Source organism: Chanos chanos, chromosome 2 (assembly GCF_902362185.1).
Source record: "Chanos chanos chromosome 2, fChaCha1.1, whole genome shotgun sequence".
Classification (NCBI taxonomy): Eukaryota; Metazoa; Chordata; class Actinopteri; order Gonorynchiformes; family Chanidae; genus Chanos; species Chanos chanos.
The window spans coordinates 36528772-36552224 of record NC_044496.1 but is presented as its reverse complement, the minus strand read 5'-3'; the positions used below and the strand labels follow the sequence as shown (position 1 = coordinate 36552224).

The 23453-nt window shown below is 44.5% G+C and overlaps 1 protein-coding gene across 2 annotated transcripts in view; it reads right to left on the bottom strand.

Annotated features, from left to right (window-relative positions):
* The window catches only part of scaper (S-phase cyclin A-associated protein in the ER), a 77455-nt gene that overhangs the window by 21039 nt on the left and 32963 nt on the right, over positions 1-23453 (bottom strand). For both annotated transcript variants that reach the window (XM_030765931.1, XM_030765932.1), the window contains 4 exons: positions 16916-17031; positions 6650-6773; positions 3019-3248; positions 302-457 (listed from right to left, as the gene is read on the bottom strand). In XM_030765931.1, coding sequence (XP_030621791.1) covers positions 302-457; positions 3019-3248; positions 6650-6773; positions 16916-17031 — 626 coding nt within the window. The remainder of the gene's footprint in view (positions 1-301; positions 458-3018; positions 3249-6649; positions 6774-16915; positions 17032-23453) is intronic.

Genomic DNA, 23453 nt, shown 5'->3' with positions numbered 1-23453 from the left:
GTGCAAATAAAAACTGCTCGCTAATATAGACCAAAAGTTGATATATGAAACAAATGCAATAATATAGCATCTGGACATGCGGTCCAATATCTGGCTCAACTGATCCAAGGGTTGTGATTGGTCAGTTGAACTGAACTGAGTGTAGTGATGCTAAGACAGTACAAAAGCGTGTTATTGAAGGTCATCTTAAGGACAAGAGCTGAGAGACACCATTTGGGATATTCGGGAAGCAGGGAACAGTGAGGAGAAAACAATGTAAGATGGACGAGGTTTACAAGAGTGCAGAGATAAAACATCTCACCGACTGGTCACGGAGAAACAGAGTTTACACAGGCTGTGAAGCAGAGCCGTGGCTTGTTCCAGAAAGGCTGCCATTTTGGGGTTCTCATCGATCGGACCTTGCACCGACAAGAAGCAGCCGTAGAGTTTGTCAATCAATCCCATGTTCACCACGTAGCTGAGGACACAAAGACACAAACATCAAATAACTTTTGTAAAAACCTGCATGAGCATTCATGAGAGAAATAAAACAAATAAAAACAAAACAAAAAACAAACAAGTAAACAAAAAACAGAAAAGCATTAGGTGGTCATAGTTGAAGGGCAGGGTTTTACAACAAACCAAAATGAAATTCAAAAACAGCTCAGGGTCTTGACAATCTGAATGAGGTGAGCTAACTTTGGGTTGATGCAAACACCCAAACACTTCAGCTGTGGAGGAAAGGGCTAGTCTGCCCCTGACGTAGTCCTAAGAAACTGGATAAAACTAAATTACATTAGCTGAGCAGCAAGAAAGGGGGGCAAGAGAGAGGGAAAGCTAGAGAGTGGCCAAAAGAGAAAGAGAGAGAGAAAGAGAGAGAGAGAGAGAGAGTGAGAGAGAGAGAGCGAGAGAGAGAGGGATTATTCTCTTAAGGAGAGTGACATGCGGTCACAAAGACCCTCACTGTAGCTGATGTTCGACAGCGCCCTAGGAGCTGAAATCTGATCTCTCATCTGAGCCCACCTCTCTTGGTCATTACTCTGATATCTCTAATTTGTCTCACAAATGACAGGTCTCATGATCACGCTCTCTCCACCCTCTCAGCTACAAATCACAGGTAATTACACCATTACAGGTTGGCGGGGCCTCCATGTGCCAGCGCTGAGAGTGCAGGGGACTGGGGGGTTGGGTGACTCGGAAAACTGCTGGTCTACAGCTCTGCCTCCCAGCTCAGGTATGTCAGCTCCGCCCACTTGTGCCTAGAGCCCCAGACCTGTCGATCAATGGACCTCCCAGAGGAGCAAGGCCAGCTTTCTGACTCCTCAAAGACATACCTGTGTGTCTAACATCCTTCGTTTATTTCCTTACTTCTCCATCCCTCTCTCCCTCATTCCCCTTTTTGTTACAACTGTCACTCAAACACGTCTCTGTCAATACAGGTAATTACGATTTCTTTTCTCCCCCCTCCCAACTCCCTTTCCTCTCTATAGGTCAGCTGTCACTTGAACCAAAGCTCTGTGTTATTGCTTTATCCTCTTCTCCGGCTTCACTGGAGCTGAAAGGAGCTTTACACACACCATTGTGCAGCCTTTCAGGCTCAGAAAGTGTGAGAAAAGCTCCAAGTGTTCGCTTATGTTTCTGCAGTCCACTTAGGAGCTATGCAGGCCTGTGTGTATTCATAGCACAAGAAACAGATTTTTGGACGGTACACAAGACCTGGAGGTCAAGTTGAGAAAAGAAACCGAGCAGATAAATTTGTATTTGCCGTTTCACCAATTGCTTTTTCATTTTTTTTATGTGTCTCTAAGGAGGTTGTGTGTCGACAAGTGTTATTTAACCTTTGTGAAAACGAATTTTTCCTTTGACTTGATGTTTTTTTTTCTTCCTCTTCCAGTATCATGCGTAACTCCTCTAGACGGGGTCAACCCTCGGACATCTACGCCGCGCTGGGTCTGCAGTTCAGCTCTGGCCTTATGAATCATACGGGGAGGGGGGGGGGGGGGTGGATGCTGGGTGGGAGAGGACTCTGGGAAGGTTGGACTCTTCCTCTTCCCGGGTCGTCTGCCTTTCTTCACGGGCCGAGACAGTGTCAACTCCTATTGCTCGCCTCCGCAGCTTCAACCAGTTCAACTGGAAGTTGCGTGGATCCAGTGGAGCGTTTTGGCCCCTGTTTCCTCTTGGCCAGAGTACACTGAGACTTACACCGCTGCTGTACTAAACGTAGTGTCGCTGAGAGGGCTGTGCTATTTCCAAATGCTTGTTTCCATCCACTGAGGATACAGCACGGTTAGCTTCCAACTCAGGATGTGTGGAGTAAAGTGAGGTGACTCCGTGTATGTCCTCGCTTGTTGGCCTAGTTCTGCACTGTAAGGCCTGGGCTACACAGAGGAAAAGCATAATGGTTGGGAAACCTCCAAGAGAGCTTTCCTTACTCAAAAGATTCCTTTCCTACTTTTCTATTTGGCCTTTGTGGTTTGTACAGAGAGGAAAAGTTCTCACTAACACCAGAGGTGTTCCTCCAAACAGGCTAATGTGAAAACCACAAGAGCACAGTCCAAAAAACAATGTTTTTCCAAAAAAGATCCATCTGTGAAGCTGTTGGGAAGAAGAACAGGTATGAATTTATATGCAGGTATGTGGCAGAGACACTGGGAGAGATCCTGTCTTAAGGAGCCAAAGAAAATCTGCGTGGGGGTATCCAGGTGGGACAGCAGCCAGTTACACTACACCCCATTACTGAGGTTTCTACGGGTACCAGCAGCTTGGTCAGCTGATCCAAGAAAAACGGTTGTGTTTTGGGAGGGCACTGTTGGACATGGTACTCTCCCGTCGATGTGCTTCACTGACTCCTAGCAACACCCAGGGGTTTGCATAGATGTATGTGAATCCAGATCCTATGGCTTGCATTGGTGGATGCATGTGCTAGCCCTCATCCACCTGGATTGGGACAGGGGTCTACCAATGCTGAGGACCTTAAACAGAGACAGATAACACTCAATCAAGCAGAGCATACAGAGTGCAAGGTAAAGACAACACTACCTGATGAGGTCTTGTGCACGGGTACTGAAGGGCTCGTTGGCAGGTGTTTTGCTCTTGGCATCAGGTGAGCAGATACGTGGGGTGTTTCCTTGCGATCCCTCCGCTCCCCCGGATCGCAGAAGGTCTAAAATCAAGGCGCTCGTCTGCAGCAGTCCGGTGGTCAGTCCCTCAAACACCTGCTTGTTGACGCTGCGGCCAAAGATGGATTTATCCTCATCTGGCACGTACAGCTGAGGGGCGGGCAGAGACACGTCGGGTCAGAGACTACGGTTTGACAGCAGAGACACTGAATATTTGTTCAGGAAGAGGAGCATACACAGCATACAGACAGGTCAACTGCTCGTTTACGCCAAGCCTATGAGTAAATCTGTTGTTGTGGAGTCTGGACATGTTGGCTCTGAACACAGCACTTCAGCTAAAAAAAAGGCAATATTAATACCCAAACATACCCATCCCTCTATCGCATGTATCTCTTCTCAAACTGAATTAGAAATATGATCAGTACATATACTTATACAAATCACTGTACAACAGACTACAGCAAACAAATGAAAACGTGCACTGATATATTGACAACCAGCGAGCTTCAGTTTCCATGAAAACAAAAGAAGTGAAATATCATAGCGGTATTTTATGATTTGAAAACTTTGGATGTGAATGCAGAACAGGATTCCATGACCAAATGCCAGGCACTTTTCCAATGAAAAACCCTGATGTTTCACTTCTCAACACCTCTCCCTTCCTGTTTAAATAATCTCTGCTTGTAAGTAGGCCATTGAAGTTGAGCTCCCTTCAAACAGTAATCTTGGCACTGATGAATGGAGCAGTCTCAGTATCCACTCAGAGTAAGGTTGCACAGCAGATCTGGTCATTTAAACCTCAGCCTTCATTTTAAAGCGCATCCAATTAAAGCCCAGGGCACAAGTAAAGATCCCCTGCTCTTTGTTTCCGCGCAGATGCTATTAGCCTTGGATGGAATCCTGATCCAAGGGCAACATAAATAAAAACAAGCGTGTTATTTTATTATTCATCAGCTCTGGGCTTTAAATTAGTGTTTAAAACTCAGAGTGACAGTGCCACTGGGGCGATGCCAGACACTGGCATATGAGAAGTCTCGGAGGGATTCCCGGATAAGGAGGAAGACCATCAGGACACTGATGACTAGGGGTGTAAATCACAAGTTTCATCACGACACGATCCTACATCGATTCTTTTAGCCAGCGATCCGATGATTTTCGATACCTCAAAATTTGCCGCTATGCGATTCGGTTCTATACTGGGGTCTGCAGTCGATATGAAATGATATGATGAAATTTCACACAATCTATTACATTTCTATGAACTCACAAACAAAATATAATTTGAACATTTTATAAGTAAATGTCAAATATAATAGTCACAAGCAGTAAACAACTCAGTAAATAAATACTGCACACGTAACGTGAAATAGGAGATGGCAGATGTAATCGTCATGGCTCTTTTGGAAGTGTGGATCAATTTTTGAGGGAAAAATGTGGTCAGCGATGCAAGTGTGGGAGTCTCACTTGTGTTAGAGCCACCGGCTTCAACACCGTGTCGCCTTTTCAGGTGAGCTGACAATTTTGCGGTATTACCTGAGTATCTTCATTCACACTTACATTCTTTACAAACGGAAAAAGTCTTGTCTGTCTGTCCATTATGTTTTCTAAAACTAAAATGTTTCCACATCCAGTTACCAACTGGAGAGCGTAAAACTTCGTTTTCTTGGCTGCTACTGCTGGTAGATTGCTGCTGCATTGTTGGGTGCTTTAATGTGAACACTAGCACACAAGCAAGGCTTTAACTGATGGACTGCAACAAGCTTACACTGCATGCCCCCACCTACAGCGTAGGAGTGTACAGAAAGGGATCACGCGGATAAGGTTGAAACAGGTGTAAAAATAAACACGCATCCATCCATGTTTATGTGTCATAGCAGTGACACCAGATCGTTTGCTATTTGGTCAATGTATCAATACAGATCGATGGATTGTTACACCCCTACTGACGACAGTCCGTTTGGTTCCTGGTTAAGGAGGAAGACCGTCAGGACACTGACGACAGACTGTCTGCATCAGAGCCCAGAGGCTGGTGTGTTCATTATCTAAAGGGAAACCCAAATACCACCTCAACCACCAATACAGTGCACAGAGGGAATGTAAAGTGTAAGAATGTATGTGTGTGTGCGTGTGTCTGAATAATCACTACTACACCACTACTATCTCATCCGGACTTTTTTCAGTAATCATATTAAGTGGAGTAATGCTATGTAAAAAGAGGAAACATGTAAAATCAAGACAAGAGGAGGGTTTGCAGAAAAGGACGACAGCGGTTTTCCAGAGGAAATACAGGGTTTCTCTGGCTTTGGTAGAGTCTTATTTAAAAAGTCTGATGGAGCTCAGGGTTGAGGTAGTAATGCTGACGGCAAGGGGCAAATCCAGCAACATTCTCCACAAATCTAATTATAGGAAAGGAAGGGGGAAGACGCCAGCACATGCGAACGCGAACACACACACACACACACACCAACTTGCATATCCTTCCATAGCCGGTCACTCTGACTTGCACACTGCCGAGCATTATTGTAATTGAGACAGACTACGACCATTACGCTGACAGTGCTAATGTGATACTGTTTAATATTAAGAACATTCTACATTGATTGCTGACAACATACTGGGTGAATGTCTTTGTGTATCAGTCATAGACCAGCACTAGGCTATTTATTCAGTCAGGTTTACTATAATACAAAGTTACAAAAAAGAGAGTTTACAGATAACCTCCTCCTCCTTTAGAAAATATGACCACACTCTGCCTGCAACTCCAATTCTCTGCAACTATCCAGGCTCACTGGTGGCTTTTTTGCATTTCAACATGCATACATGCACATATGTACCTTGCCTGTATGGGCACGACTCTCTTTTCTAAGCGTTTATGTCTGCTTCACATTCACAGTGTGAAAGACGATGCTGGAGTACAGAGCTAACCACTGGACTTTCATTCACCACTGCCACTGCCAGTCCTGAATGCTTTTTGTTTTGTTTTGTTTACTGCAGCGGTTTTATGGTGGTTTGATTGAGTTAAACCATAAAGGAAGAGCAGAACCAACATGGTAAACTCTGACAGTCTGACTCTTCCCCTCCTAACAGCCAGTCACAAACACAGAATCCTCCACACTACACACATCTGGAAAGGCACAGAGAGAGAGAGAGAGACAGACAGACAGACAGATAGAGATAGATGAATGGTTGCATGACATAAAATATCATTAAACAAAGAGAGTCTTCCCTGAAATCAGGGCTGTTTTGCTGATTCACATAAACATGACGAAATCTGTGTACGTCAGAATCCCCCATTGTGGTGCTACGTTTTAAATGGTAGGTGGACGACTTGCGTCCAACCACGATGACTAAAACAAAAACAATCCTTATGATCACAGTCAAACAACACTTGACCAGCTACTTACCGAACAGTCTTGTTATTTTCTAAAATAACATCAAAGCAACAATAAAATCTTTACACTCATGACAAATAGCAGTTATTTGAGAACGAATTCATCTGAAGAGATTGTAATGAATCTTGTAGTAAGCAGAGGAGGTGGAAGCACACGCACCATTAGCTGATGTAGTAGAAGGTCCATGAGGAAGGCAATTTTGTTGCTGTAGAGGACGTAGGAGCAGTTGGTGTAGCAGCCAGAGCAGGCCAAGTTATACGTGTTCGTAGCAGCACAAAGTGACCTGAAGGGAGAAAGAGAGGGAGAGGGAGGGAGAAAGAGAGAAAGAACAGATTAATCGGATGAAGAAATATTCCAGAGAGCTGTTGCTTTACTCCCTACTGTTCAGAGGAAAAGAGGAGTGCAGCTGTGGCTAAAGCAGAATAAAACACCAGAGAGGATTGTGATGTCAAAGTGAAGGTGACACAATGTTGCTAAGGGTGTAATGGTTCTGTAACCGAGACTGAAACCGAGACCAAAACCGCGACCCCCCCCCCAGCCTGTTGAGTTCTCATTACGTTACTAATGTAACAAAACTCATTTTTCAGTTCACAGATAACACTATAACACATGTAAATCATGAAATTATTATTCTATTTAAAGTTATGTCAAGCTGTAATTTTGTGTTAGGGGTATAACGGTACACATATTTGGTGCAGGATGTTCGGTTCGGTGCGCGTTGTGATCTGAGTGAATATAGTCTAGCTATAACCACACGCGTCACGAGCATAATTTTTTTTTTTTTTATGCTCTGATGGTCAGTCAACCGAAACATCAGCGAATAAAGTATACTTGACTAGATACAGTGTGCCCTCTCTTCTACATTTCTGTGTGCGGAACTAAAATTAAAAACTCAGTTTCCTCTCCGATTCCATAACTGAGCTGTAACTTAGCAACTGAATTAGCACATGTTCAATGAGGAAAGCTCCTAAGTATGGCGACCGCAAAGCCAGAGCTTCAGGACCCTCCCATATCCTTCAGGTCCTCTGTTTGGGAACATTTCGGTTTTCCGGTGAACTACAGTAGCAATGGGCAAAGACTAGTGGTAAGACGAAGGCAGCGTGCCGGCATTATTAAACTGAAATCAGGTATGTAGCTGGCAGTGCGTCGAGCATGATCTCATTTGAGACGGCATCATCCAAATGTGAATATCGAATATGATTACTCATTTCAGATGGCATCATCCAAGTAATAATAATAATAATAATAATAATAATAATAATACATTTATTTAGAGTCCAGTATCACTATTTATAGTCTCAAAGGGCTTTACATGTCTATAACAAATCAAAATGATATTATCCATAAGTTCAAAAAAATAGGGGTCTTTACTCTGGTTTTAAAGGTATGGAGAGAGTTTGCCTCCCTAAGCTCTGTAGGTAAACCATTCCAGAGGAAAGGAGAGCAGTTGGAAATATTACTGGTACAAGCAAAAAACAGAGTGGAGAGCAAACTGGAAATCGTGGCCAGTTTGCCATTGTTTAGAAGTTTGTGCACGTGTATAAGTTTACAAGTAAATTCATTATTCAATGAAAGGAAATTTCATGTTGCATGTCTTTTTTCACTGTACCGAACCGTGACTTTAAAATCGAGGTACATACCGAACCGTGACTGGCATATCGTTACACCCCTAAATGTTACATAGGAGCCAAAGAATTCTCAGTCTCATTATGATCAATGAGTGGTGCGGACCCCTCATTCATAATCTCCTTCTTCAGTTATTATGACGATGGATCTCTGTTATCGTTGAGTTTCTCAACAAAACATAATGGAAAAAAACATTACATCTAATCACCCATGTTAGTGTTGGATACAGAGTAAATGCAGTCAGCAGTACACCAGCATGAGCAGGAAAGCAGGAACTTAAAAGATTTCGACAGGCTTAAGAATGAACACTGATTCATTCTTTCACTCAAACCAAACACCTTCCCTCTGTATTGGGCCCAACACTAACAATTACACACAGAGAGACAGGGGGGGACTAGCTCCTGAAGAACTGGCCAGCCATTGCCTCTCTCTCTCTCTGTTCTCCTCCACCCCCCACCCCCATCCCTCTCTCTCTCCGTTCAGAGATAAGGTCAGTGAGTGGGGCTGGCCTTCAGCGCCTGTAGGCTAGTCAGCAGGCCTCTGTATTTTGTCTGCCTTACGCCAGCCTGGGAGGAGATTAATGTGGCAGATAACTGACCAGTCATTCGGCTCTGACTGAACACCCCCCTCCCGGCCGCTCCCTCCTTTCATCGGTTAATATTTTCTGACAACTGTATATTTTAACCCAAAGCGGAGTGGCGGGGCCTATCTGCTTTGTGGAGGAATGGAATCTGACTTTCCTATTTTAAAGTAGGCCATGTTTACTTCCACTCGTAAACATTTTGATATCTACGGCAACCTTCCCATCTGCAACGCATTTTCGGCCAAACCTTATTGGCATACATAACAAAAAAAAAACGCACTGCCACGCATGTCTTGGTCTGTCGATAACTCCCCTTCCCTGACAAAAACACACTGTATATTTTAGCCAATAGCCCACAGATCAGACAGATAGCAGCGCCCGTATTGACGAAGCAGTGTAAAATTGTCAGACACGGAGCACGGAACTGCAGGGAAAACATTTTCCTGTGATTTGCTGGGAACGGGTCCAAATGTCAGAGCTTCCCAGAATATGAATCAGTTGTAGCCTGTTATACTTAAAAAAATATAATCATTTCAATACGCGATGTAATTACCTAAGTTTTCACCACTTGAATAAATGTTGTAGAGGAAACGGTGAAAAAAAGCCAGGTTAATTTACCCCTGTTTTCTCTTCTCTGTTCATTCAGTCTACAATAAACCCTGAGAACATAGGACATGGATTCCCAAGGCTGCGGACAGCTGAGCGTGTCTTTTGTCCTGATAGAAGTCGATATATTGAGCAGAGAAATGGAAGGGGTCACGGTTGAGAGGAATGATTCTACAGACTCTGTTCAGATCGGCCAGAGAAACGTGAGCTGTCCGCTCTGAGCGCTCAACCAGCACAGAAAAGACTTCCTGACTCTCTGACGGCAGTTTAAAAAAAAAAACCTGAACAAAACATTAAAAGCCAAGATTGCACAAAAAGAGAAATTGTTTGATAGAGAAACCCATCTACCTCAGGACCAAGGTGACAATGTTGCATTCATTTTGATTTTATACAATGATGAAATAATATTCCTTTTAACCGAGTAAAGGGTTAGGTTCAGGTGTTAAGATTTTCCGTGGCTCTCATGGAATTTAAGGTATCCATATTGTTTCTAGGTTGCTTCTTCAAAAACTGTAGTGTCAAATAACATGACTAGGATCGAATAACAGGGCCGTGCACCCATCACAGCTTCCCATTTAACCGCAGAGAACTGAAAGCTTTACCCAAAATGAAAACAATTCACAGCTCAACAGAACAAAAAGAGTTAGACAAAAAAAAAAAAAACAGACTAGAGTGAGTGGGCAAATTAAGCGCGTTAATCCACTCTAGACACCTTATGACTGTAAAACAGGAAGAGGAAAAGAAAACCGTGGAAGACAAAAACCAGTTAAAAAATTGTTAAATACAGTGACGATAAATCATTATATTACTCAAAAACAATAAATAAAAAAAAAAACACTATAGGAAAAAAATTAAATTAGTAAATAGAGTAAACTAGAAAAAAAAATTATTTATCTTTATCTAACTTGAAAAGCTAAATGTATCTGCTCTTGGATGAGCTGCTGAATTATACAGTCAGTGGTGAAAGCTCCTCTATCTACAGAAGGTGATGTGCTTCCTTGGCACACTGAGGTCACTAAATGTTTCCTGTGTTATATTTTGTCGGGTATAGAGGATAGAGGGGGACAGGGTGACCCCCAGGTGGTTCAAACAGTTAAACGGCAGATTAAAGAGCACACTGCTAATTTCTTTACACTAATCTTATTACAGGACAAAACAGCTGTCGACTGCCCGAATCCCTACAAACCCCCCCATAAGTTTAAACTAAACCCCCCCCACTAAAATATAAGAGCATTTGGAAAAGCACAGGATGGATAGTCACAGACAATCATTACGTGCTATAACAGCATTAGCAAACCTTCGACGTGATTTCAGTTGTGCTTTCAGCTTTGTGAATTTAGCATGTGTGCGTGTGAGGACTTTGGTCTTAATCATAAACTGAACGCCTGTGTACCTCCCATCTACTAAAAGTCCTCCAAATAACAACAAACACAGTTCAAATTCACTGGGATTAAGCTGTTCCAGTAATCTGGATTTTGAGTGTGTTTAAGCCAATCCATCATCTTTTCAACCTTAGGGTTGTCAGAAGCTGTCCGTGCCCTGTTTAAATCATATCTTAACAGCCGTGTCAGCGGAGAGCCATAGCTGAGCTGGGTTACAGGCTCCCCTTCCTGCTAACTGATCTTGATTAGCATGACATCCAACACCAGCCCAGTTCATGGAATCTCTGTCTCTCCCCCTACGTCTGATGACAGGGCGCGTCAAAGTTTTTTGAGGAGCAATTTGGTGAAGTGCCATTGTGAGGCGTCTCGTGTTACCCGAGGAGAATGCAGCATTGACTCACATGTGCCTAATCATGCTAACAGTCAGCATTCCTGCAGCTCAAAAGTCTGGGATTCTCTGAGTGCGAGCGTGCATACGCGACACACCAAAAAGCTGGGTTCTCTGCAGAGACTGGGCCCTCAGTCACTAAACTGCCACCAACCTCCAGACTGCAGCCAGCATGGCTAACAACAGACACATTGTTAATCTGGCCGTAATGAAGTCTTATCTTGTAGACACAGGATTAAGTTCCCAAGGAAAGCCTACTCTGATGGACTGTATAGCTCATCAGAGAGAGAAAATGAATGAGAAAGGGAAAAGAGGAAGAACACACAGAGAAAGAAGTAAGAAAAAAGACGAAGAGGTAAGAGATGGAGAGACAGAAGAGAGTGAGAAACAGAGATTGCTAGAGAGAGAGGGAGGGAGAGAGAGAGCGAGAGAGAGAGAGATAAAGAGATGCAGATAATAAGCTCTGTAATCTCTTCACCTACTCTAACCGGCTTAACCTCAGACAGCCATGCCAGAGCAGCCTGCTGATTAGCCCCAGAGACACAAACAGTGACTGGCCCGCCTAGGTAAGATTATGCTTCAGCATTGGGCAGCCACTCACAGAACCACACCTTTCCTTCCCAGTATCCTCACTCACCCCTTCAGGGCCAAAAAAACCCAAAAAACCCTCAGCCTGGGTGGCCTGCAGTCCAGGGTCACTAGACTGACCTTCGGATGGGAATTAAAACCCGTCAAACCATTATGAAATCCATAGGGGTATCCCTGGGGCAAGTGGGCAGATGGCTAAGAGGGGGAAGAAGAGGGGGATGAGGATAGGATCACCCCACAAGACAGACTGACTGCACATCCCTGAGGTCATGCTGGCATTTATAACTACACGACACTGTAGCACCAAAGCATATATGAAAATACAGAGACTCTGTATGATGTTGAGAGAGAAATGTTGGCATCAGCTTTTCCGGTGAGTGAATGTGTTGTGTGGGGCACTGACCAACTGAATGAGTGGAGATCTGAAGGATAAAGACAACAGCTACAACATGTCCAGATCCCTTTTCTGTGCCCCGTGTAACTGGGTTATCAACCAGGAAATGCTTTGACCCAAGTCCAAAGCTCAGATTTCCCAATCTACAAATATAATCTCCACCCCTTTCCTATAGGTCCACTCAGCCTTGACGTCTGAGGAGCCCAGCAGAAATCTGAACAACTCTTCAGCCGGTTTGAGTACCTCCGCTTGGAGCGAGAGAGAGAAAGAGAGATTGGGAGAGAGAGAGAGAGACTGGGAGAGAGAGAGAGAGATTGGGAGAGAAAGCTTTGGGGAAAAAAACAAATCCAGAGCCAAAGAGAAAAGGTGAGGAGTAAATCCTTTCCTTGCGTTATGTCAGACAATCCTTTCTTTCACTGCAATCCAAATGACATTTAATTTGATTCTGCTGTTGATCTTTCCCATATCCTGAATGCTTCCAAGACCTCCATTCTGCCTGTCGTCCCGCGATCGCTGGGCAAGAGCCGAGGCCACGAGTCTGAGCTGCTGTCACGCACCGCGCACACACACACCTTACACACGCTCACACACACGCTTGTTATAATGGCATCCTGAAATGAAACCACTTGGAGAGGCTTTGCTGGAAGCTTTCACTGGGTAAATTCAGTCATCATGTGACATAGAGAAGTGACATAAAACACTGTCATCTTGCTCACTTCACCATTCAAAGAGAACGAGAGCGAGCGTGCGAGAGAGAGAGAGAGAGAGAGAGAGAGAGAGCGAGAGAGAGAGAGAGCGAGAGAGAGCGCAAAAGCTTAGGATGCCAAGAGGATGACTACTTAAGAGGGGTGTCCCTTACAGACATTTCTCAGTTTGCAAGACTTTTCTTGACTTCTGTTGATACACCGAGGATTAAAAGCGTCCTAAAGTGATTTTTCTGTAGGTCGTTCCTGAACGCATCTTTCCACTCTCATCCTCCCCTTCTCTTGCTTGTCCTCTCTCCGTCTCTTTCTGTCTGTCAGGTAGGGTGAGGGGCTTCATGGCTAAAGTGAACTGAATTATACTCAGACAGTGTGAGAGGTCCACATATGTTGATAGCCTCCTGGTTCTAAGCCCAGATTTCACTTTTTTTTCTTCCTCTCCCTCTCTTTCCTCCTCTCTATAGCAACCCCTACTGGGAGACAGAGGAACCCATTTCTATCCTCCTCAGATTAATTTCAATACCTCACCTCAGGCCAGGGACAAAGACTCCACAGCCCTATCATAATAATGATGATGGAGATAAGCAGACACAGCTGGAGAGAGAGAGAGAGAGAGAGGTGTATGCAAAAATGCAGCCAGAGAAAGCACCAACCAAAGAGAGCAACTTCTAGTGAGAGCAACTTCTAGTGAGAGAGTAACTAGCAGTGAGACCAGCACATGCGAAGCTGCAGGAGTTATCAATATCAATCACTCTCAATGTCAGTGAGAGAACCCTGTTGTACACATCAAGTCACTGAAATAGTCATTTCTCTGACATTCTGAAGGCCTTCTGACATTCTGAGACCTTCATGTTTCTGCGACTCTGGCTTTTCACATACAGCAGTGACTGAAGATTGAGTTATCCAAAACCTGAGCTCCATAACCTCTGAAGAGAAATGTCAAACGAGAGAGGTGGAGCCAGGGCCAGGGAAGACTGCTCTTTTACATCTTGTTTTACAGGGCTTCTCCTTCTCTCTCCCCAGGGAACAGAGCTGTCTTTTCAGCCCGAGAGAGACAAACAGGACACAGCCTTGTGTGCACACCGAGAGAGGGGCTATCAGTTGCCAAGAACAGCTCAGACGCAGACAAAATATGACATTTCTCTTTAGAGATTTCAGATTTCAAATTGTCAGGTTGGTTTTTATATTTGGAACCAATATATGAATTATATGTTTGAGGGGCATACTCTGTGATATAGACATAATTCTTGGATTGTGTGAAAAAACTTAAGAAGACAAGAGACAAAAGCCATACACAACACTATTTATTTTTTTTTGCTTTTTATTTTTAAATGAACTTCAGATGTGTGATAGCAGTTGCTTCAAGCTTGCTCTTACACACGAAGCTTGTATTTCTTAACGACAGCAACCGCGAGGGTTAACGTCCGAGGTTGCGCTGACCGTGTTTTCGCCGTTCTTGGAGGCCTGCTTCTCATGTAAATGAAACGACGGCCTTCCTGCTCCAGACATCCGACCCTCATTTCCTCCAAACTGCCAACCACCCCCCAGCCCTCCCCCCTCCCCCCACCACGGCGGCTGCCCTCCCCCCACTTCTTGCCGTCTAAACGCTGGGACACGAGCCGCAGGGTTGCCTGGGGATATTAACGGAGCTTCACTGTGGAATTAGCCCATTAATGTAATGGTAACAAGACGGCATCCTTCTCTCAGGGGAGTAATATTACAGGGAGCATCTCTGCAGTTGTCTTTTTTGTAAATCACTCAGCTTATCTAAAAGGAGACGATCAATACGGCAGCATTACAGTAAACAGATAAACTGGCGTGCTCTGGGGTTAGCGTCTGCGTCCGAGTCCATTATGCTGCACGGCCATCCAGATGAGGAATAATGATTAGTGTGCCGAGATGCTGCGGCCTTGTTGTAATACTGCTGTTTACCTCATCATGTCATTGCCTTCTCAAAACGCCTTCGGTCCAATTTCACTGCCGGTGCTCAGGTAAAAGGCCTGTCAAACGCGCAACAGCCTGATGACTAAGAATGTCAAGTTGCAAGGAACTGCAACAACCAGAATACAAAAAAAAGGTTTTGATGGACACCAGATAATGCCTGTTCAGGAGGAACAACCAAATTTAAACAAGGAAAGAAAGAAAGAAAGAAAGAAAGAAAGAAAGAAAGAAAGAAAGAAAGAAAGAAAAAAAGAACAGGCCAACACCAAAAGTCTGCAGACGCCGAACACTTTCTGAATACTTTCCCTCTTACTGTGACCCACTGAGTTACTCTCAGTTTTTCTCCCAGGAGGCTGAGTCTGGCTATATCCACGGCTCCAGAGACGCTCGACTTTATGGCTTCCTGCAGCACACCTCTAGTCTCAGGGGAGAGGGGATCATACATCCTGGATTGATGTACGTTTGAAAAGGTTATCGCGGGTTCAGCCAAGGCCCCCCCACCTTTAGCTTCAGGGCTTTTCTTCCAGTCCGACCAAAGCCCCGTGCTCCCTCGTGGTCGTCGAGCAGAGGCCAAAACCCAAGTTAGCCCAAAGACATGCTTTCTGTCTGAGTGACACACACAGGAATCAGAGGTGCTGAGAAAGACATTTACATTCATGTGCCCAAGGTTTGGATGTCGTCAGGAGTAACTCAGTACATCTGCAGTCCCTGTATTCAGAAAACTGCTCGCTGTAGAAGTTCATGCACAAGTCCCCCCCCCCCCCTTTTTTTCCCCCCCACAACTTTGTACAGACTAGGTAGATCAGTAGGCAATAGGAAATTTTACTTCCTTAGAATTTTTTTCTCGTCATTACCACTCTCCAGTATTTCATCAGAGACAGTATTTTCAACAAGTTGAGACAGGGTAGTAATTGGGCCATGAAAGCATGTAACTGGAAGGCCATTCTTTTATCGTTACAGAGGGGCCACTTCTGATTCTCATTGGACAGGAGGGATGAGAATGACAGAAGAGCCTCAGAGACCTGTGCCTCCTCCGAAGCATGTCAAGTGGATCTCTCAAAACAAACAGAAGAAAAACAGTCTGGGGTGTTGGAGCTGCCCGTTTCAGCATGCACCCACACGCTAATCTTTCACACACACACACACTCATTCCACTGTCCAAAAAAAAAAGAAAAAAGAAAAAAAGACTCTCTGGAGTTCATAAAAATCCATTACAATGCTAAAGTCTGTTCTGAATTTTCTAAGAATTAATGACTGAATGAAAGAGAGAGAGAGAGAGAGAGAGAGAGAGAGAGAAAGGAGGGAATCAATAAACACTTGATGGCCAGTAAAAGCATTATAAATATAAGTGGTGCTTCTCCATTAGAGGAGATTTGGAAAACAGCGAATGCTAATGAGTAGAGGAGAGAGGCCATTCCGGTCCATTAGAAGCCTTCAGCAGCAGCGAGAAGAGACGTCTCACAGAGGTTATCTAGTGGGCAGCCTGGCTAACTCCAGACTCACTACTCAAAAACAACTCACATTCCCAATGATGGATCACAAAGCAGTGCTTCTTGTATATCAGAGCGAGAAGAACAAATACAAAATGGATTACTTAAATGTGCCCCCCCACCCCCTTTTCTAAACAAGAAACATTCTTATCCATTATACATTCTAAAAAGTATTTATTGCCATTTGGACGCGATAAAAGAGCAAAAATAATGCAAGAGTGGAGCTTGAGTCACTTTGAGCAGTCACAGTTAAGACTACAAATTATACACAGTGAAGAGAGAGGTTCCAAAAAGGGTGGATTTTTTTTCAGAGGGGGGTCTTGACCGTGACACAAACGTCAGAAGTGTGGGAGCACTTAGAGTCCCCGGAATTTATGGGGAGAGGAACACAAATACTTGATGTCCCCAGACCGAAGCTAAGATTATTTAGCTTGTCTTCATTAAACGAATACGGTTGACCACAACTAATCAACATGCAATACCCACTAGCCAAGTGGAAAACAGGCAAATCACATCAGCCAGTCCTTTCTTTTAGTATGGTCAAAATAAACTGATGAACAATTATAATGTGATACCAGGGATATATAGGGGAGTGCTGCATGACGCAAAAAAGGGAGGGGGGGGGGGGGGGGTCCTTCAGGTTCTGGAAAAGTATTTTTCTGGAAGTGAAGTGAGTGTGTGAAGAGAGAATGTGAGCTTTATTTGCTTTGGTTGGCTGGTACTCACTTGAGTGGAATGCGTGGGACTGCAGCTGGACTGGAGGCAGCAGTGACTACCTGCAGAATCTGTTCCAACGCAGAGAGACCCCCTCCTACCTGGAATGCTACTTGATCTGCATTGTTCTGGGAAAGAGAGATAGAGAGAGAGAGAGAGAGAAAGAGAGAGGGGTAGAATGAGAGGGGGGCAGAGAGAGGGAGAGAGAGAGGGAGAAAGTCAGAGATCACATTGCGCTTAAAAGAAGAGGAATCCTCTCGTGTTCTCCCCACCTCCCTGTTCTGAAGAAGAAGTCCAAGAGAAATCTGAAACAAAGTGATCCCCAAAGCATTCCTGCTAAATCTCAAAAGTGCACAACCCCGCCCCACCCCCACAGCAGTCAGGTCTGAGGTCCCAGTGGAAGACAACAAACAAGCAGACCTCCATTCAAGGCAGGGGTGGTCTATTCTGACAAACAAGGGCTTAGGGAATACAAGGGTATAACGAGGGGAAAAAATGTTAAAACCAGAATATGTTCAGGTAAAAAAAAAACCCAACACAAACACATACACAAGGTAACCCTGGACGGACTGAAATAAAAGATATCGTTTATTTCCGATTATAACATTTAATTCTTTTTTACCATAAATACCGATCATTAAACTTTTTAAGAGGTCAACCAAACGGTGCCTAAAACTCATTTGGAACGGGTTAGTGTTCTAGAGTTAAAAGGGACATAAAACAGTCATTTAACTGACTCGGTTTTCAAATCAAACTGTTTACACACAGGACATTTTTATTTGCATCATAAAATTCTTTCAAGTTCAAAGTTGGGGCCCTTAAGTGAGTCATACATTTTGAAGACAAAGATCCCCAGATCCCATGGAAAGCTCTCTGTGACTAAGAGCTGGGGGAAGGAAGTGCCTTGGTGCCTGCCAAAGGGCTCCAGAACCTTGGCTTATGAATCAATGGTTTCGAATCTCTGAGAGACAGCACTGAACCTTATCTTGAGAGGGATGCTTTTTGACAAAGGCTTGGAGGAGAGGAGAGAGGAGAGGAGTGCAGAGGAGACGAGCGATCACGCAAACCTTGCGTCTTTCACGAGAGGACGTTCTTTTTTTCCCCCCGCTTTTTTAATGAGGTCACCATCACTTCGACAGCGTGACAGGCTTTAAAAGCCAAACTCTTCAGTCTTCCTTTTATGTAGTGGATGGTGGTGCTGCCAACATGCCCGAACACAGTGTGCCTGACAGAGGAAGCGCTTTGCAAAATTGCACATAAGCTCCTCTTCTGTCAATCACACGTGCCGCCAAAGAGCAGCTCCACAGGATCCGGTGGCAAAGAAAGGTTAAACTCTGTCAGGGTTAAGAGATTGGAACAAGCACATTGTCAGACACACCAAAGGCTGTACATGAGGGGTAACGAAAGGGATTAAGATTGGGGGGGGGGGCGGGGTAAAACCTCTCTGATGGCTTCATCGGTCTGCTCGGACACAACGTCGTGGCTCCACTCTGAAGGCTAGCCGTGGTCTCAGTGTCTCACTGGCCAAGTTAAAATCACCAAACCTGGCTTAGTCAGTGCTAGGTCATTCATCAGGACTACACCATCAAATCCTATGGGGCCTGGTCTCCCATGGTGGCCTGTCGAATAGGCATCTAAATGGGGGTTAACCTGGGCCTGTAGAGTCCTGGCTGACTTCTGATGGGGGATGTCTCACTTCACTTTGCCCCACCTGACATGCTGACAGATTCCTCCCGCTAAGCAAACTAACTGGGAATCTGAAGAGATTTGTGAATGGGAGGAACGGCTAGAATTTTTGGCATTTTAAGACAAGAGCCGACGATGAGTGTTGGCTGCAGACAATCTTGCGGCTTTCAATAATCCTTCATAAATGCACGTTTCAAACTTATCTGACACAGGGCAAGAGAGACCTCCCTGAAGATTAGCATTTCTCAACTTCTTTCCTGGCAACTAGCAGAATGACATACATCTGTTGTGGCCCAAAACAAACCAACATAATTTGACATACAAACAGCCAATCAGCTACTCATAGGTTTTTTGGAATCAGGTGTGGTTACACCAAAAGATGACAATCTTTGTAGATCGTCAGGGTCAAAATTGAGAAATATTTGTTTTAGGTTCCAAGAACAACTGAAGCATACATAGAAAAAGACTATCACGCAGGACTTTCTCAAATGGACACGAAGATTAAAAAAAAACCCCAAAAAAATCCTAGACAAACAAAAACAAATGAATGTCCATGCGCTTCACCTTTCATAACCAACATCCTCGCTGTCCTTTTTCCTCTTCTGACGAGAGACAGCGAATGTTGACATCTCCCTTTTCTGTAACCGAATTTCCATGGAACCTCAGGGTATGCTGTCTCTGCACAACCATGAGCCACTTGCTCTGTGCTAGAGTGAGGGCTTGAACAGTGACAAGACCTAAGTGCTACTGAGGGGGTAAAATGGGGTGGGGGCAAATTGGTGGAACATTACATATCACGCAAAACCAAAAGCCCCCATTTCATGCCACATTTAAATAGAGACCAGACACTGACATTTCCAGGTAAACTTGCTTTATACGGCAACACAAAGGGAACAATGGACCTGTCTTTCATTAAAGCAAAGCTGACGCACACTGTGCAACAATATCAATTTGACTTCTCCATAGGTTGAGTGGCATAGTCCTCGTTCGCTTAAAGTCTGTTGTGACTAAATGTTGGCTTAACTTACTTACAGCCAATTGGCTTTCCCTGTTTCTCCATTCCCAGGCAAAACATCTGGCTTTGATGGCTCTTTTCAAAGGAGACTCAGCACAAAGGCACCCGAATATATGTTTATTTGTGAAAAGTATGGCAGAATCAGCCTGAACAAGGTGTTAACACACTGCTCCTGACAAAATAAAAACAACACACGAGGCTGTGACCTTTTCTATATATCCGTTTCCTGGCAACTGGGTGTGAAACAAAGTGTTTTTTTCATAAATCCAAAAAAAAAAAAAAAAGAAAGAGAGAGAAAGAGAGAGAGAGAGAACATAAATTTCGTGAAGTTATAAACTTGACCATTTCCTAATAAAATTTTTTAAGGTACTCTAAACAACACAGCACTCAAAGTTAAACGGAGTTCCGTTCCAAAGCAAGTGAGTAATCTGGAACAGTAGTGGGCTAAAACAGGAAATATAGCCACATTGCACGGAGTGTCTCGGCATCTGAATTCAACTACGCTGAATAATTTGGGTCATCAGCTTATGTGCGATGCCACACAACGTAAAAAGCTATACTGTAACCTGATATCGCATCCCACAGCGAATTGTAAACAGGTCTGTGGCAGATTGATATGTAATGCTATGACTAATCCCTGACTCTGTGCGTTACAGGAGTGCTGTCTGACATGGGCCGCCTGCCTACTCCGCCAGACACTCTAGTGACAGAAAAATAGGATGTGAGACTCCACTCTGCAAACAGGGATTTGAACAAAAGACTTGAGGACAGACAAGAAAGAAAAAGGGGGGGGGGGCAGCCCAGACCTGAATTATACAGTCGCTGGAATCTTATCCAATTATTATCCAGAGAGCGCGTTATTACAGAGGCTAATCAGAGACCTGGCAGCTGTTCTTTCTGTTGACTGTGATGGAGGTGATGTTGCTAACTAGGAAGGCGGGCTGGACCTGTCTTTATCCACTGCACCACCCACAAACCACTCTAATTAGCCAACATAAAAGCTGCAGGGAGGGAGCCTCCCCCCCCCCCCAAAAAAAACTGAAACTATTCGCAACAGATGGGTAACAACTGACTGGGGTGTTGACAAGCTGGGAAAGAAAGAAGGGTCAAACTCCCCTTTGGATGGGCAGATTGACAATGTTTAAAAAAAAAATGAGACGCAAGCAGGCGCACGCGCACACGCACACACACACACATACTCTGTCTTTCTCTCTCTCTCTCTCTCTCTCTCTCTCAGTAGTTCTGCATTTCCTCTTGAGACAGAAATACTTTAAACAATACGGAACAGTAAACAATCTTCCCATTTAGAGAAGAGGCACTGAGCCAACATGACTGAGCAGAGTGCAGATGTAAACCACAACAAGGGCGGCACAATCAACTGACTCAAAGTTTGTGTGTTTACAATGTTTACTGGCAAGATGTTTGGGACAGAGTTGAAGATGATTTGTCAGAGTTGGTCTCTACGGTAAATGGTCTGATTTTGGGCTTATTCTACTGGAGGAACCACCATTCATTAGTGACAAGTGAGGCTAAAAATCAAAGGCGCGGCACAAACCGCAGGAAACGGTTCTCTGAGTGCAAAACTCTGGCAAACAGGATCCACTGTTTTTACTTCACATTCAGTTAAACATTGTCCAATGTGACTGCATCAGTATGAACCACAAGGAAAGCTTTGATAGTTACGATGATAATATCGTTATAAAAACACGCATGCAAATTTCTCTCTACTAACCCTTATCCTACAAGTGAAAAATGAATTATTAAACACCAATGGATTTACTTACTGCGAATAAACATGAAACACAAACAAGCAAGAGGCAACAAAACCCAGTGAGTCAAAACACTAGAACTGTGGATGCCTATATCCACTGTTATTTACTTTGGTATACACCATCACCAGAGCTTTCCATATAGCTGTGACAATGTCATTCTAACCAAACCTTAATGTCAAACATTTAATATGTGGATGAGTGTGAGCAGATGTAGTGCACAAACTGAGGTTTCAGTAGGGATGACACACCTCCATCTTATCTGTTTGACTGGAAAAGTCCTTTCTGAAAAGACGGGCTCATTTGCGAGCAAGGACTGAGGGATAAGAATCCACAGTCAGTTGACTAGCTGTACCAGCTGAGCAGAACAAGAGCATGACCTGGAGAATTAGAGTTTTGAAGACGACCCCTTGATAGTCAAACAATGCCTAAAACTACGTCCTATCTTGAACCCTAATCTTCCCCGCTCTGTCTGTCAATCAGACAAACTGAGAGGTCAAATGATCAGCAAACATGTCATTTAGTTTAGCACAGTCTGCTGTTTTCATTTCACAATGTGCTTTGTGCTCCCTATTCACTCATTTTCTGTTACTGGATGCAAAAGAATAAAAAATATTCTTTGGCTGAATTTCTGAAATGAGTAATTTTGCACCTCATGCACATTCTTAACATTCTCTAGCCTTCAAAAGATCTGTAAAGTGACAGCTGCTTGACTGATATTTATGTGTTTTACATCATGGTGAATGGATCTTATTAAAATACACCCAGGTCTCACAGACAATATAGCAGCCAGCTGAGTACACAAGTGAATGAGGAAGAGGGGATTTGCCACCTAGTGGCTGCTACAAAGCATTGCACTGCTTCAGCCCACAATATTTCACAGATCTAGAGGGACACTTGCTGCGCCATAACAAAATCCCAAACGTTCTGCTTTTTAAAAAAAATATTCCACAACATATCAATAATATAAGACATATGTCAATCCACCCTGATTTTTATTGTTTTTTTCTTTTATTATTTATTTATTTTTAAAGTTCAGAGGTTTTCCTCATCAGTCAACTTCAGTCAGATCCCGACCTGTCCCCGCTCATCAAACACAGGACGAAGGGACCAGAGTCTAAGGAGGCCCCCTTTGGCGCCTCTCCTCCCAGCTTGAATCCCCCTGGTCAGGTACAGCGGGCCACCAGTTGGCCACCAAGGGGAGCCAGGCCCCTGACAGCTGGTAAATGAAAATGTAAACAGTGGCTCGGGTCCACGACTCGGAGCCTGGAGTGTTCCTGACAGTCCCTCACGTGTCATAAACGCCGTTCATCTCAGCAGGGCTTTTATTTGAAAGCAATGACACACACTCATGGCACAATGTAAACATGTGAGCTCATTTACCGCGGTAGAGGCACAGGGCCGAAGAGTAAGGAAACTAACTAACTCCCCTGAAAATATTCTTTAAGGACCGCAAAGGGGAGAAAAACAGAAAAAAAAGAAAAGGGGGGAAAAAAAAGGTCCTTTCACTCTGTCACTCCATTCTCCAACCCAAAGAAACCTGGTTTGACACAAAGTAAACCATTAGTGGCCTCAGAGGGAGCAGCGAGCAAGGGTCGGAGTCTGCGCCACAGCAATGCAACAGAGAGAGAGAGAGAGAGAGATGAGAGAGAGAGAGAGAGAGAGGGGGGGGGGGGGGGGGAGAGAGAGAGAGAGGGGGGGGAGAGAGAGAGAGAGAGAGAGAGAGAGAGGGGGGGGAGAGAGAGAGAGAGGGGGGGGGGAGAGAGAGAGAGAGAGAGAGAGAGAGAGAGGGGGGGGGGGAGAGAGAGAGAGAGAGAGAGAGAGAGAGAGAGAGAGAGAGGGGGGGGGGGAGAGAGAGAGAGGGGGGGGAGAGAGAGAGAGAGGGGGGGGAGAGAGAGGGGGGGGGGAGAGAGAGAGAGGGGGGGAGAGAGAGAGAGAGAGAGAGAGAGAGAGAGAGAGAGAGGGGGGGGGGGAGAGAGAGAGAGAGAGAGGGGGGGGAGAGAGAGGGGGGGAGAGAGAGAGAGAGAGGGGAGAGAGAGAGAGGGGGGGAGAGAGAGAGAGAGAGAGAGAGTGTGAGTAG